A 12,951-nucleotide genomic window follows, 5' to 3' on the forward strand; every position below is an offset into this window, starting at 1 on the left:
TTAATTTATTTGAAAAGCAGAGCTACAGAGAAGCACAGACAGAGAGACAGAGAGAGGTCTTCCATCCGCTAGTTCACTCCCCAGATGGCTGCAATGGCCGGAGCTGCCGCGCTGATCTTGAAGCCAGGAGTCAGGAGCTTCTTCCGGGTCTCCCAGGCAAGCGCAGGAGCCCAAGGATCTGTCCTATCTTCTACTGCTTTCCCAGGCTACAGCAGAGACCTGGATAGGAAGTGGAGCAGCCAGGACTCGTACTTGCACCCATATGGGATGCCAGCACTGCAGGCAGCAGCTTTACCTGTTAGGCAACAGCACCAGCCCCCTCAAATTTCTTTTTTGCAGAGCGGGAAAGGAGAAATACAAAACTATTTGGTTTCGATTGGTCTTTTTTTTTTCTAATGCAGGGTATACTTTATTATTATTATTTTTAGAAAACTTTCATTTAATATAAATTTCATAGGTACAGCTTTTGGAATATAGTGGTTTGATTGGTCTTTAACGCCTTTTGCACCTCCTGCTACTGGGTTTAATTAATTGACCCTGATTTTTTTTTTTTTTTTAAGATTTTATTTATTTGAGAGGCAGAGCTACAGACAGAGAGGGAGAGGCGGAGTGAAAGGTCTTCTATCTGATGGTTTATTCCCCAAATGGCCACAATAGCTGGAGCTAACCCATCCAAAGCCAGGAGCCAAAAGCTTCTCTGGGTCTCCCATGTGAGTGTAGGGGCCCAAGAAGTAGGACCATTTTCCACTGCTTTCCTAGGCCATTAGCAGGGAGCAGGATTGGAAGAGGAGCAGCTGAGACACACATGGGATGCTGGTGCCGCAGGCAGAGGCTTTGCCTGCTACGTCACAGCTCCGGCCCTGACTGACATTTTAAAAAGTGATTATTTATTTATTTTATTTGAAAATCAGACACAGATGCAGGGAGAAAGGCGCATAACCTCACATCTTCTGGTTCTCTCCCCAAATGCCCACAAATAGCCAGGGCTGGGCCAGGCCAAATCCAGGAGCCTGGAACTCAATCTGAATGTCCCTGTGTGGGTGGCAGGGACTCAACCACGCTGAGGGCTCACCTGCTGCCTTTCAGGGTTTGCATTAGCAGGAAGCTGGAATTGGAAGAGGAGCTGAGACTTGGACCGGGCACTCTGAGATGGGATGCAAACACCCCACGTGATGTCTTCACTGCTGAGCCAAACACCAACTCCCAGACGTTTTTGTAAGATGCATGGGAAAGAGTTAAAAGGTATGCTTTTTTTTTTTTTTTTTTTTAAGATTTATTTATTTATTTGAAAGGCAGTATAAGAGAGGTAGAGAGAGAGAGAGAGAGAGAGAGAGATCTTCCATTCTACTGGTTCACTCTCCAAATAGTCATTATGGCTGGAGCTGTGCCAGTCCAAAGCCAGGAGCCAGGAGCTTCTTGCAAGTCTGCCACGTGGGTGCTGGGGCCCAAGGATTTGGACCATCTTCTACTGTGGGGATCCTAAACTGTAGGAATTTCTTCAGAGTACATTTCCAAAGTAAATGGCACTCTCAAAAGGAAATGCAATTACTCATTGTGCATTAAGTCCTTATAACCATGCCAAGTTTATTCATCCTAATATCCCTAACATCCTATACGCTAGCCCTAAGAGTTCAGAATTTACACGCTGAGTCTTAGGGAATGCGTTGGGATTTCCAGATCCTGACTGATTCTTATTATAACAAGTTTATTGTCTCTGAGATTTATTTTCTCCATATTTTGAGATTGGGACATATTCTGAGTGTCAAACGATTAAAAGGATCTGTGAATCAATGAGCCTTGCAGGGAACCATGAGAAAAACACATTTATTCACATTGAACATCTAAGCAAATTAAATTGGCAAAGTAGCATTGAAAATGTGTCAGACATTATTGCCTCACACCCAAAAAAATTCCTAGTGATTTGAAATTTCTATGTGTTGTATTTTATAACAAATCTAGTCTAGACCCCTCACTTCAACTGCTGTACAAATAATGTCTTGCAAGACTAAACCACAGTCATTTTCTATTTCTTGGATTAAATCATTGATTTTAGCTTGGATGAGGGTATATTGTGGTACATGTACACCTGGTGTTTCAGGGGTTTAATACATAAAGTTTATACATAGAGAAAAATGAAAAGTTACTGAAAGCTGGGTAATTTTTAAAAAAAAATAGGATAGAAAGAAACCTATATAAATGGTTGTCATGTGTGGGAATTGGAAGAAAAATGTGTGGTCATAGACAAAATATGGTTAATTATGACTGTTGTGGTACATACACAAAAATATGGGGATTTGAATAAACATCTTTACCTTTCAAAGCAAGAAGTCATCATATCTACAGAAGCACATGACTTAGAAACATGGCAAATAGCAGAAGAACTAAAATTGTCACAAGGGTTGTCTGGGCAGAACTGAATAGGTGGTCTTTTATATTTCACTATCAGCCTTGAATTATTTTTAAACTATGCACATATATTACTTTGGTAAATGTAAAGATTATTAATTTTAAAACCCAAAAGATACATCTGGTAATTTTGGCATGAAAGATACTTCTTTTTTTTTTTTTAAGATTTTATTTATTTATTTGAGAGGAAGAGTTATAGACAGTTAGAGGGAGAGAGAGAGAAAGGTCTTCCTTCCATTGGTTCACTCCTCAGGTGGCTGCAACAGCTGGAGCTGCGCTGATTCGAAGCCAGGAGCCAGGAGCTTCTTTCTGGTCTCCCACATGGGTGCAGGGATCCAAGCACTTGGGCCATCTTCCACTGCTTTCCCAGGCCGTAGCAGAGAGCTGGATTGGAAGAGGGGCAGCCAGGACTAGAACTGGCACCCCTATGGGATGCCAGTGCCACAGGCAGAGAATTAACCTACCATGCCACGGCACTGGCCCTGAAAGATACTTCTAATAATTAAAATTTTTTGGTGGTATTCTAAGAAGATTTATTTATTTGAAAGCAGAGTGATAGAGACAGAGAGAGAGAGAGAGATTGTCCATCTGCTGGATCATTCTCAAAATGGCAACAGCCAGCTCTGGACCAGCCTGAAATCAGGAGGCAGGAACTCCATCCACAGAGACAGCAAGGGCCCAAGCATTTGGACCATCCCCTGCTGTTTTAAATTTAATCTAGAAGGGGGTTTAGATGATATTAAGGAAAAAATGTAATGATGGAAATATTAAAAAACAGATTTGATTTTCATTTATCTCACATGGCTTAGTTTGAGGTAGAAATGCTTCTCAGATTATGTGTTAATCAGAAACATGAAAGCCTGTTAAAACCCCTACCAGGCCCCATCCCCTAGAGATTCTGATTCGACAGGTCTGTGATAGGGCTTGCGAATTTGCATTTCTAACAACTTTCCGGGTGATGCTGAGGGCAGTGGTCCAGGACCATACTTGGAGACCATACTCGACTGAAGGTTTCCACATTCTTCTGTCCACCATGTCCCTCATCCTGCAGGTGGAACGATGCTGGTAGGCTTAAATAAATTATCACGTGGAGGTTGACGAGATAATCTTGTGGGGAATGTCTCCCGCTAGGTCAGAACCTCTGCTCCAGATTTTCACACAGTTGTGCTGATGGTGCTCCTTTCTGAAAAGGCCTTGTTTCGGGTATAGCTGGTGGAGTGTGTGAGCTCCTCGTTGAAGGCCACCTCCAGAATGCCCTGCAAGGACTGCCTTGCTTTCTTCCTGAAATCTTTCCCCAAGAGGGCATAAAGGAAGGGATTGAAGCAACTATTGGCAGATGCTAAAGCAATGGATAGATGGTCCCAGGCCACCAGTGTTTCCCCAAAGGGAGTTTCTGAATCAAAAAACAATAACAGGACTCCAACCATGTGATATGGAGCCCAGCAGACAAAAAACACAGTCACCACCACCATGGCCAAGCGAATGGTTTTGCTCCCTGACTTAGCAAAGCGACCCTGCTTCATTCTGCAGGCAATGAAAGTATAACAGGTCACCATGATGACAAAGGGCAGTAGGAAACCGATCACTAACCTTGTGAAGGTTATTACCAGCAGGGGTTGACTGACATGTTTATATTGATCTAAATAATCATACTGGAGATCTTGCGATAGTTCAGATGCATATAAAGAATGTCCAGAAGTACTAGGAAGAAGTTCTAAGTCAGTAGGCAGGAAAGCACCAGAATGATCCAGTGGGTTAGTTCCATGCTCTTCAGTGGGAAACCCATTGGGAACTGTAGGTGGAACGACACTGGTAGGCTTGAATAAATTATCACGTGGAGGTTGATGAGATAATCTTGTGGGGAATGAGTCTCTCAAAGGTCCTTGAAATGTTTGAGAATGGAGGTCCATGGTTGCTGTCCACAGTTGCTCATCTGTTTGGATAGAGGAAGGATCTAACCCAATATCCATGTCTCCTGGCAGCTGAACAATGGAGTTGTAAAAAGACCCGTTTTCCAGGAAATCGAGATCAAAGGGGAAGTCTGAATAATCTAGTGAGCTGTAGAGATCAAAATTGTAGCCACACATTTCATGGCCATGTGAGGTGAACGTTTCCCGGTACACAAACACAGGAATGCACATTATAAAGGCCATCACCCAGATGCACCCACAGATAGTCAAGGCTGTCTTGACAGTGCGATGATTCTGGCACCAGATTGGCTTGAAGACCACGAGACAGCGGTCCAGGCTAATGGCTGTGAGCAGGAAGACGCTGGCAAACATGTTGAGGATAACGACGGAGGGGATGAGCTTGCAAAGGAACCAGCCATAGGGCCAGTATCCGTTGAGAACCAAGTGAGCCAGGGAGAGGGGCAAGGAGAGGCAACAGATAAAGTCTGCCACTGTGAGATGGAGAAACCAAACCGTGGTCACCGTCCGCTGCATCTTCAGGCCAGCCACCCATAACACCAGTCCATTTCCTGGCAGCCCTAATAAAAAAGTGAGGCTGAGAAGGACCATAGAGAGAATCATGAGGGGGTTATCCAAAGGCTGTGAGAATAATTCAGTGGAATTGGTCTCAGCGGAGAAAGATTCCATGGCTAATCTGCTGCAAGAAGATAAAAAGAAATGTTAACACTAACAATAGCTTTTAAAAAATGCGTATTCCTAGACGTCTAACCGTCACATGGGTGATGGGGAAACACAAAGGCAGAGAGCCTGCACACTGTTTTAGTTTGCATTTCTTGGCCTCACACTGGAACACACAGAAACATTCTTTGTTAGACAATTTGGGGAGCATGCATTTGGCACAGCAGTTAAATTGTCCCTTGAGATACCTGCATCCTATGTCAGAGGTCCTGGCTTCTCTCTTTCTCATCCAGTTTCCTGCCAGGGTTCACCTTGGGAGGCAGCAAGTGATGGCTCAAGTACTTGGGTCCCTGCCACTTCTGTGGGAGATCTGGGTTGAATTCTGAGCTCCTGACTTCAACATGGGCTGGTCTTGGATGTTGTGGGCATTTGAGAAGTGAACCAGAGGATGGAAGATCTCTTTCTCTGTCTCCTCTTTCTCTCTCCATTTCAAATAATGTGAAAAATAATAAACTAAAATGCAATCAAAATTTGTAAGATCTGTTTGGATAGATTTAAGTGTCTATCAAAATGATAACCTTGGGGGCTGGCGCCGTGGCTCAATTGGTTAATCCTCTGCCTGTGGCGCTGGCATCCCATATGGGCACCGGGTTCTAGTCTCGGTTGCTCCTCTTCCAGTCCAGCTCTCTGCTGTGGTCCGGGAAGGCAGTGGAGGATGGCCCAGGTGCTTGGCCCTGCACCCGCGTGGGAGACCAGGAGGAAGCACCTGGCTCCTGGCTTTGGATTGGCGCAGCACCAGCCATAGTGCCATTTGGGGAGTGAACCAATGGAAGGAAGACCTTTCTCTCTGTCTCTCTCACTGTCTGTAACTCTACCTGTCAAATAAAAATAAATAAATAAATAAATAAAGATAACCTTATTTAGAAGTCCATAAAATGTATCAGTGTGAATTTCTCTTTTTCTTGTATTTTCAATCTTCCATATTTTCATTGGTTCTTTTCCTCATGCAATGGCCCCTACTAAACAAGAGCAGGGGTTTAGCCCAGTAGTTAAGACACCTGTGGCCGGCACCACGCCTCAATAGGCTAATTCTCTGCCTGTGGCGCCGGCACACCGGGTTCTAGTCCCAGTCGGGGCGCTGGATTCTGTCCCGGTCACTCCTCTTCCTGTCCAGCTCTCTGCTGTGGCCTAGGAGTGCAGTGGAGGATGGCCCAAGTGCTTGGGCCCTGCACCCCATGGGAGACCAGGAGAAGCACCTGGCTTCTGGCTTCGGATCAGCTCGGTGCGCCAGCTGCAGCGGCCATTGGAGGGTGAACCAACGGCAAAGGAAGATCTTTCTCTCTGTCTCTCTCTCTCTCTCACTGTCCACTCTGCCTGAAAAAAAAAAAAAAAAAAAAGACACCTGCATTCCACATAGGAGTACCGGGGTTCTATGTTTTGGCTCCTGATTCCAGCTTCCGCTAATGAAGCTACTGGGAGGCAGCGGTGATGGCTCAGCTATTCGGGTTTTGGCCACTCGTGTGGGAAAGGTGGAATGCGTTCCTGACTGAGCTTTGGTCCCGGTCCAGCACCAGCGCTGGGCATTTGTCAGAGTGAACCAGCAGATGGGAGTGCTTCCTCCTCACATTTCAAATTAAATAATTTTTAAAAAAGAGACAGTAGGGCAAGTGTTGTGGTACAACTGGTTAGCCTGCTACTTGGGACCCCCAAGTCCCATATCGGCCCACCGGTTCAAATGTAGCCTGTTCCACTGCTGATCCAGCTCTCTGCTAATGTGCTGGGAAGCAGCAGATGATGGCTCAAGTGAGTCCCTGCCACTCACATAGGAGAGCTGGACGGATTCTTGGGTCCTGGTTTTGGTCTGGCCCAACCCTGGCTGTTGCAGCCATTTGGGGAATCTCTCTCCTCTTGCTGTCACTTTATCTTTCAAATACATACATGCATACATACATCTTTAAAAAGAAAATAAACATGAAATCAGCGATTTGGCGCAGCAAGTTAAGCTACTGCCCAAAATACCAGCATCCCATATGGGTACTGGGTGGAATCCCTGCTGCTCCACTTCTGATCCAGTTTCCTGCTCATGTTCCTGGGAAGGCAGCAGAGGATGGCCCAAGTGCTTGGGATCCTGCCACTCATGTGGGAGACCCAGATGGAGTTATAAGCTCCTGACTTTGGCCTGGCCCAGCCCCAGCTGTTGTGACCATTTGGGGAGTGAACCAGTGGACAGAATATCTCCTTGTCTCTCCTTCTTTCACTATATCTCTGCCTTTCAAATAAATTAAAAGAAAAGAAACAAATAAGCTAAGTGAGTAAACAAACAGAAGCTTCCACACGTCAGGTCTCCAACCTGAGGTTCTGAAATGGCTTTAGGGAGCCTCATCAGCACCTTAAAATAACATGCAAAATTTTAACCTTTTGTATTTTCATTTCTCTGAGGGCAAAGACTATTTTCCACTGGATTTTCTCATTCAGTAAGATTGTATCATAGGGAATAACTAACATTTATCTGATTATTTTACAGTTGTCCCCCAAAATATCTTTTATAGCTGGTTTGCCCACACTGATATCCAATCTGGACCATACTTTGATTCAGTGTGTTATATCTCTTTATTTTATTTTTTAAATTATTTATTTATATGAAATGCGGAGCAACACACAGTAAGGGATCTTCCATCTGCTGGTTCATTCCCCAAATGACAACAACCTGGGCTGGACCAGGATGGAGCCAGGAGCCTGGAACTCCATCTGGATCTCCTATGTTGGTGGCAAGAGCTCAAGGATTTGGGACTTCATCTGCTGCTTCTTGGCCTCATTAGCAGGAAGCTGGACTGGAAGCAGAGCAGCCAAGACTCAACCCGCTATAGAATGCCAGCTCTGCAAGCAGCGGCTTACCCTCTTCAGCACAGCACCAGTCCCTGACATGGTTTTTCTTCTTCAAGGATATTGACTAGATTTGGGGCTACCCACTTCATAATCCTTTGTAATTTGGCTTCTGCTCTCATCATTCTGCTGGAGTTGCCTCTGAAAAGCAAATCCAAACATCTCTCTGTTTTTATCCTCGACAACATATTTTTTTTTTTCAGGCAGAGTGGACAGTGAGAGAGAGACACAGAGAGAAAGGTCTTCCTTTTGCTGTTGGATCACCCTCCAATGGCTGCTGTGGCCAGCGCACTGTGCTGAGCCGATGGCAGGAGCCAGGTACTTACCCTGGTCTCCCATGGGGTGCAGGGCCCAAGCACTTGGGCCATCCTCCACTGCACTCCCTGGCCACAGCAGAGAGCTGGCCTGGAAGAGGGGCAACCGGGACAGAATCCGGCGCCCCGACCGGGACTAGAACCCGGTGTGCTGGCACTGCAAGGCGGAGGATTAGCCTATTGAGCTGCGGCGCCAGCCTGACAACATCTTATGTATTATTGGATACACTGACCCCTTACCCTTCTCTTCTCTTGGCCCTTGTGATAATACCCTCCCTTAATCCTGAAGACTTCCATCAACGTACTTCAGTTTCCAGAACAACTTACTATTGCAAAACAGTGCTGTTTTCTATTCCTTGGCTAATGTTGTTTACTTTTATGTGAAATTATTACCTTCACCTAAACCTCTTATAGACCTGTTAAAATTCTACCCATTATTCAAGATCCAGTTCCAATATTGTATCTTTGTTGAAATAGCCTTATAATTCTAATCAGAAATTAATTCTTCACCTCTTAATGTTATGTGAGTGTGGTTGAACTTTTTTTTAATATTTTCAATGGCACATTTTGTCTTATAATTATTATTGTAGCTCTTTCATTTATCATTCTGGCCTTAAGTCAGATGTTTATGAAAATGAGTCTTAAGGGCCGATGCTGTGGTGTAATATGTTAAGCCTCCACCTGAAGTGCCAGCATCCCATGTGGGCAGTGGTTCAATTCCTGGCTGCTCCACTTCTTATCCAGCTCCCTGCTGATGGCCTGGGAAAGTAGTAGAAGATGGCCTTAGTGCTTGGGCCTCTGCACCCAAGGGAGAGATCTGGAAGAAGCTCCTGGCTTCAGATCAGCTCAGCTCTGGCCATTATGGGCATTTGGGGAGTGAACCAGCAGATGGAAGACCTCCCTGTCTCTACCTCTCTCTGTCTGTAACACTGCCTACTAAATAAATAAATAAATCTTTTAAAAAAAAGATGAGTCTTGTTCATAGATGGTTATCCCAGAGGGTTTAGCAGAGTGCCTTACAGGATGTGACACTTAAAGATTACATGAATGGGGCCAGCGCTGTGGTGTAGCAGGTAAAGCTGCCACCTGCAGTGCTGGCGTCCCATATGGGTGCCAGTTCAGCCCAGCCCTGGCCAATGCGACCACTGAGGGGAGTGAATCAGTGGATAGAAGATCTCTCTGTAACTCTGCCTTTCAAATAAAAACAAAATAAATCATTTTAAAAAGAGATTACATGAATGGATGGATGCTTATCTTGGGGGTTGATCTCTTTTCTTTTTCAATTAAATTTAAAATTTAATTTTTAATCATTCAGTTCTTACCTGGAGTGCTTCCTGGTACCTATGCTGTTCCTTTTAACTTCCTTTTGGTTTTTAAGCTCCAATTTTTATTGGCTATATTGGCATTTTCTGTTTGTTTTTGTATAAGCCCAAAATATTTTTGTGACTTGGAAGTAGTTCTGTTGAGTTAAGCAAATGTTGTCACAAGGCCTTATATTGTTAGCAGAAGTTAAAGTAATGTGTCAACAAAATTAAAAAGGAGAAGCAATTCTCATTTCCTTTTCTGTGGTTCTATCTACTCAAACACTCAAGTCCTAGCAGGGTCTCTTCCTTCCATGTTAATCCTGTCAGCTACATGACCCATTGCCCCCACACTTACAACATAAAATATTGTGCAAAAGATAGAATTCATAGAATTCTCTGAAAGGAAAGTTAGCAATCATTGTTCCATCTTTCTACTTTTATTTTGTAGCTTTTTGACATTGAAACTCAGTAGATTAGGTGACTTTCACATAGTCACAACCAGGGGACTTCCCAGATCCCAGATTCAAAGGCCAATGTATTTTTTTAACTGAAAAGAATCAAATAACTGAAAAACCTTTAGAATTGCTGACAAAAGGGAAAGGACTGCACAAATTGAAGTTACAAGAGCTAAAAAGGGCAAAAATCCAAATAACAGAAACTGAATTATCTGGCATGAGCTGTATTTTAAATATCACTTAAGAAGGTACTTCAAAAAGTTCATGGAGAAATGGAATTAAAAGATAAATTGGGGCCAGCGCTGTGGCACAGTAGGTAAAGCTGCCACCTGCAGTGCCAGCATCCCATATGGGCGCTGGTTCAAGTCCTGGCTGCTCTACTTCTGATCCAGCTCTCTGCTATGGCCTGGGAAAGCAGTAGAAGATGGCCCAAGTCCTTGGGACCCTGCACCCCCGTGGAAAGACTTGGAGGAAGCAGTTCCTGGCTCCTGGTTTCAGATCATCGCAGCTCCTGCTGTTGTGGCCAACTGGGGAGTGAACCAGTGGATGGAAGACTCTCTCTCTGCCTCTCCTTCTCTCTCTGTGTAACTCTTTCAAATAAATAAAATAAATCTTAAAAAAATAAAATTAAATAAAAGATAAATCGGGGCAGGCATTTGGCCCAGCAGTTAAGATGCTACTTGGATTGCTTGTATCCCATACTGGATTGCCTGGGTTTCAGTCTTGTCTCCTCTGCTTCTGATCCAGCTTCCTGCTAATGTACACCCTAGGAAGCAGCAGGTGATGGGTTAGGTAGTTAAGTACCTACCACCCAAATGGGAGATCTAGATTGAGTTCCTGGCTCCTGTTTTGACTTGGCTTAGCCACAGCTATTGCAGGCATTTGGGAAGTAAATCAGCATATGGGAGTTCTTTTTCTGTCTTTCTCTGTCTCTAGCTCTTTCTTGCTCTCTCAAATAAAACAAACATTTTTAAAAACATAGAGGACCAGCTTTGTGGCATAGCAGGTAAAGCTGATCCTGTGATGTCGGCATTCCATATGGACTCTGGTTTGTGTCCTAGCTGTTCCACTTCTGATCCAGCTACCTGCTAATGTGAATGGAAAAAGCAGCGGAAGATGGCTCAAATGCTTGGACCTCTGCTACCTACATGGCAGAACCAGATGAAGCTCCTGACTCTTGGCTTTGGTCTGGCCCAGTCATGGCTGTTGCAGTCATTTGGGGTATGAACCAACGGATAGAAGACTCTCTCTCTCTCTCTCTCTCTCTCTCTCTCTTTCTTTCTCCCTCCCTCCCTCCCTCCCTCCCTCTGTCTCCCTCTCTCTGTCTCCCTCTCTGTAACTGTGATTTTCTTTTATTTATTTATTTATTTTTATTTTTTGACAGGCAGAGTGGACAGTGAGAGAGAGAGACAGAGAGAAAGGTCTTCCTTTGCCGTTGGTTCACCCTCCAATGGCCGCTGGGGCCGGCGCACCGCACTGATCCAAAGGCAGGAGCCAGGTGCTTCTCCTGGTCTCCCATGGGGTGCAGGGCCCAAGCACTTGGGCCACCCTCCACTGCACTCCCTGGCCACAGCAGAGAGCTGGCCTGGAAGAGGGGCAACCGGGACAGAATCCGGCGCCCCGACCGGGACTAGAACCCAGTGTGCCGGTGCCACAAGGCGGAGGATTAGCCTAGTGAGCCATGGCGCCGGCTTGTAACTGTGATTTTCAAATAAATAAATAAAATTTTTTAAAAAATGATAGTTTTAGGGACAGCTGTTTGGCCCAGTGGTTAAGTCACCAGTTAGAACGCCAGCTTTCCATGCTCGCTTCGGCAGCACATGTACTAAAATTAGAACGCCAGCTTTCCATATTGGAGCATCTGGGTTCTGTACCCAATTCCAGCTCCTGATTCCAGATCTTGATAATGCAGACCCCGAGAGGGGACAGTGATATCTCAAGTAATGGGTTCCCACTGCCCACATAGGACTGGATGGAATTCTTGGCTCCTGGCTCTGGTCTTGACCCACTCCTCTTGGGATTTAGGGAGAGAACAAAGGGATGGGAGCCCTCCCTCCCCCTGTCTGTCTCTTCAATAAATTAAAAAGAAAGGGGAGAGAGAGGGAGAGGGAGAGGGAGAGAGAGAGAGATAAATTTATTTTGGTGCAAAAAAGAATTGAAATACATGCATAGTTAAAATAATACACATTGGTTACAAATGTTTTAAATTTGCCTTGTATCATTATCTTGAACTAAAACTATGAGTATATGCATTTGAGTCAGTGCTTAAAAGTCCTTCAGAACCAAGTTACTTTTTACATTCATCCAAGTTCTTTGGCTGAAAAATTCCACTGTGTTTAAAATTAACAGGATTTTTATATTTTAGATTTTCAACACTGAATGGACTAGCAGTAATTAAAAAAAAATCAAATCCTGAATCTAAAATTCAACTATGATAAGGAAAGAAAACCATATACCTAATCAAATTCTGATGACAAAACGACAAAGTCAAGAGCAATAGGAATGAGTAAAAGAAAGCAGATGAAAAGAGGGAAAGCAAATGAGGAAAAAACATAAAAAGGCAAGGAGTCAATTGAAAAAACAAAGCCAATAGCGAAAGCTGAAATTAAAGGTCAGATGGAGAAACAGCTAATTTAAAGAGGGGGAAATAAGGACATAATAATTCATTATTATAGAATGAAAAGCAAAAAAATAGAATATGGAATATGTAGAGAGAGAAAGGTAGATACGAGGAAAAGACAAAAGAAAAGGTGGAGAAGGAACAGAAGGAAATGGAAGCTAATAAGTGACGCCGGCAAGGCACAGTCCTTAGGCGGACAGCTTTTCTTACCTAAAGACAAGACAGCAGCAGAAGGCTTCAGCACCAGGCTGGAGTCCCCCGAGTTCTCTCTGGTCCTCACTCTCGGGCTCGACAAAGTCGTGAATTGCGATTAGGAGAGCTGCTGACCTCTTCCCCTCTCATCTCTGTTTCTGATAGCCTGACTTCACAGGAAGAGTTTCT

At 44.3% G+C, this 12,951-nt stretch overlaps 1 protein-coding gene across 3 annotated transcripts; it reads right to left on the bottom strand.

Annotated features, from left to right (window-relative positions):
- Positions 1-1,567: 1,567 nt before the first annotated feature.
- C3AR1 (complement C3a receptor 1) lies at positions 1,568-12,951 on the bottom strand. 3 transcript variants are annotated; one of them, XM_008259785.4, is made up of 2 exons: positions 12,781-12,951; positions 1,568-5,013 (listed from the first exon to the last, which is right to left on the bottom strand). In XM_008259785.4, the coding sequence occupies exon 2, from the start codon at positions 5,001-5,003 to the stop codon at positions 3,561-3,563; it is 1,443 nt and encodes a 480-aa protein (XP_008258007.2). In that variant the 5' UTR covers positions 5,004-5,013; positions 12,781-12,951; the 3' UTR covers positions 1,568-3,560. The 3 variants fall into 3 exon arrangements, with proteins under 3 accessions (XP_008258007.2, XP_002712897.2, XP_051706100.2); XM_002712851.5 differs by having other exon boundaries at positions 1,568-5,010; positions 12,781-12,916; XM_051850140.2 differs by lacking the exon at positions 12,781-12,951 and adding an exon at positions 5,243-5,427.

The sequence above is a fragment of the Oryctolagus cuniculus genome, chromosome 9 (genome assembly GCF_964237555.1).
Source record: "Oryctolagus cuniculus chromosome 9, mOryCun1.1, whole genome shotgun sequence".
Classification (NCBI taxonomy): domain Eukaryota; kingdom Metazoa; phylum Chordata; class Mammalia; order Lagomorpha; family Leporidae; genus Oryctolagus; species Oryctolagus cuniculus.

What these genes read in the sequence shown, in the direction of transcription:
- C3AR1 (XM_051850140.2), bottom strand. Translation starts at nt 5,283, where the DNA reads ATGAGAAAGAGAGAAGCCAGGACCTCTGACATAGGATGCAG. An exon ending in ACCTCTGACATAGGATGCAG is followed by an intron (nt 5,014 to 5,242) that starts GTATCTCAAGGG and finishes ATCTTCTTGCAG; the next exon opens with CAGATTAGCCATGGAATCTT.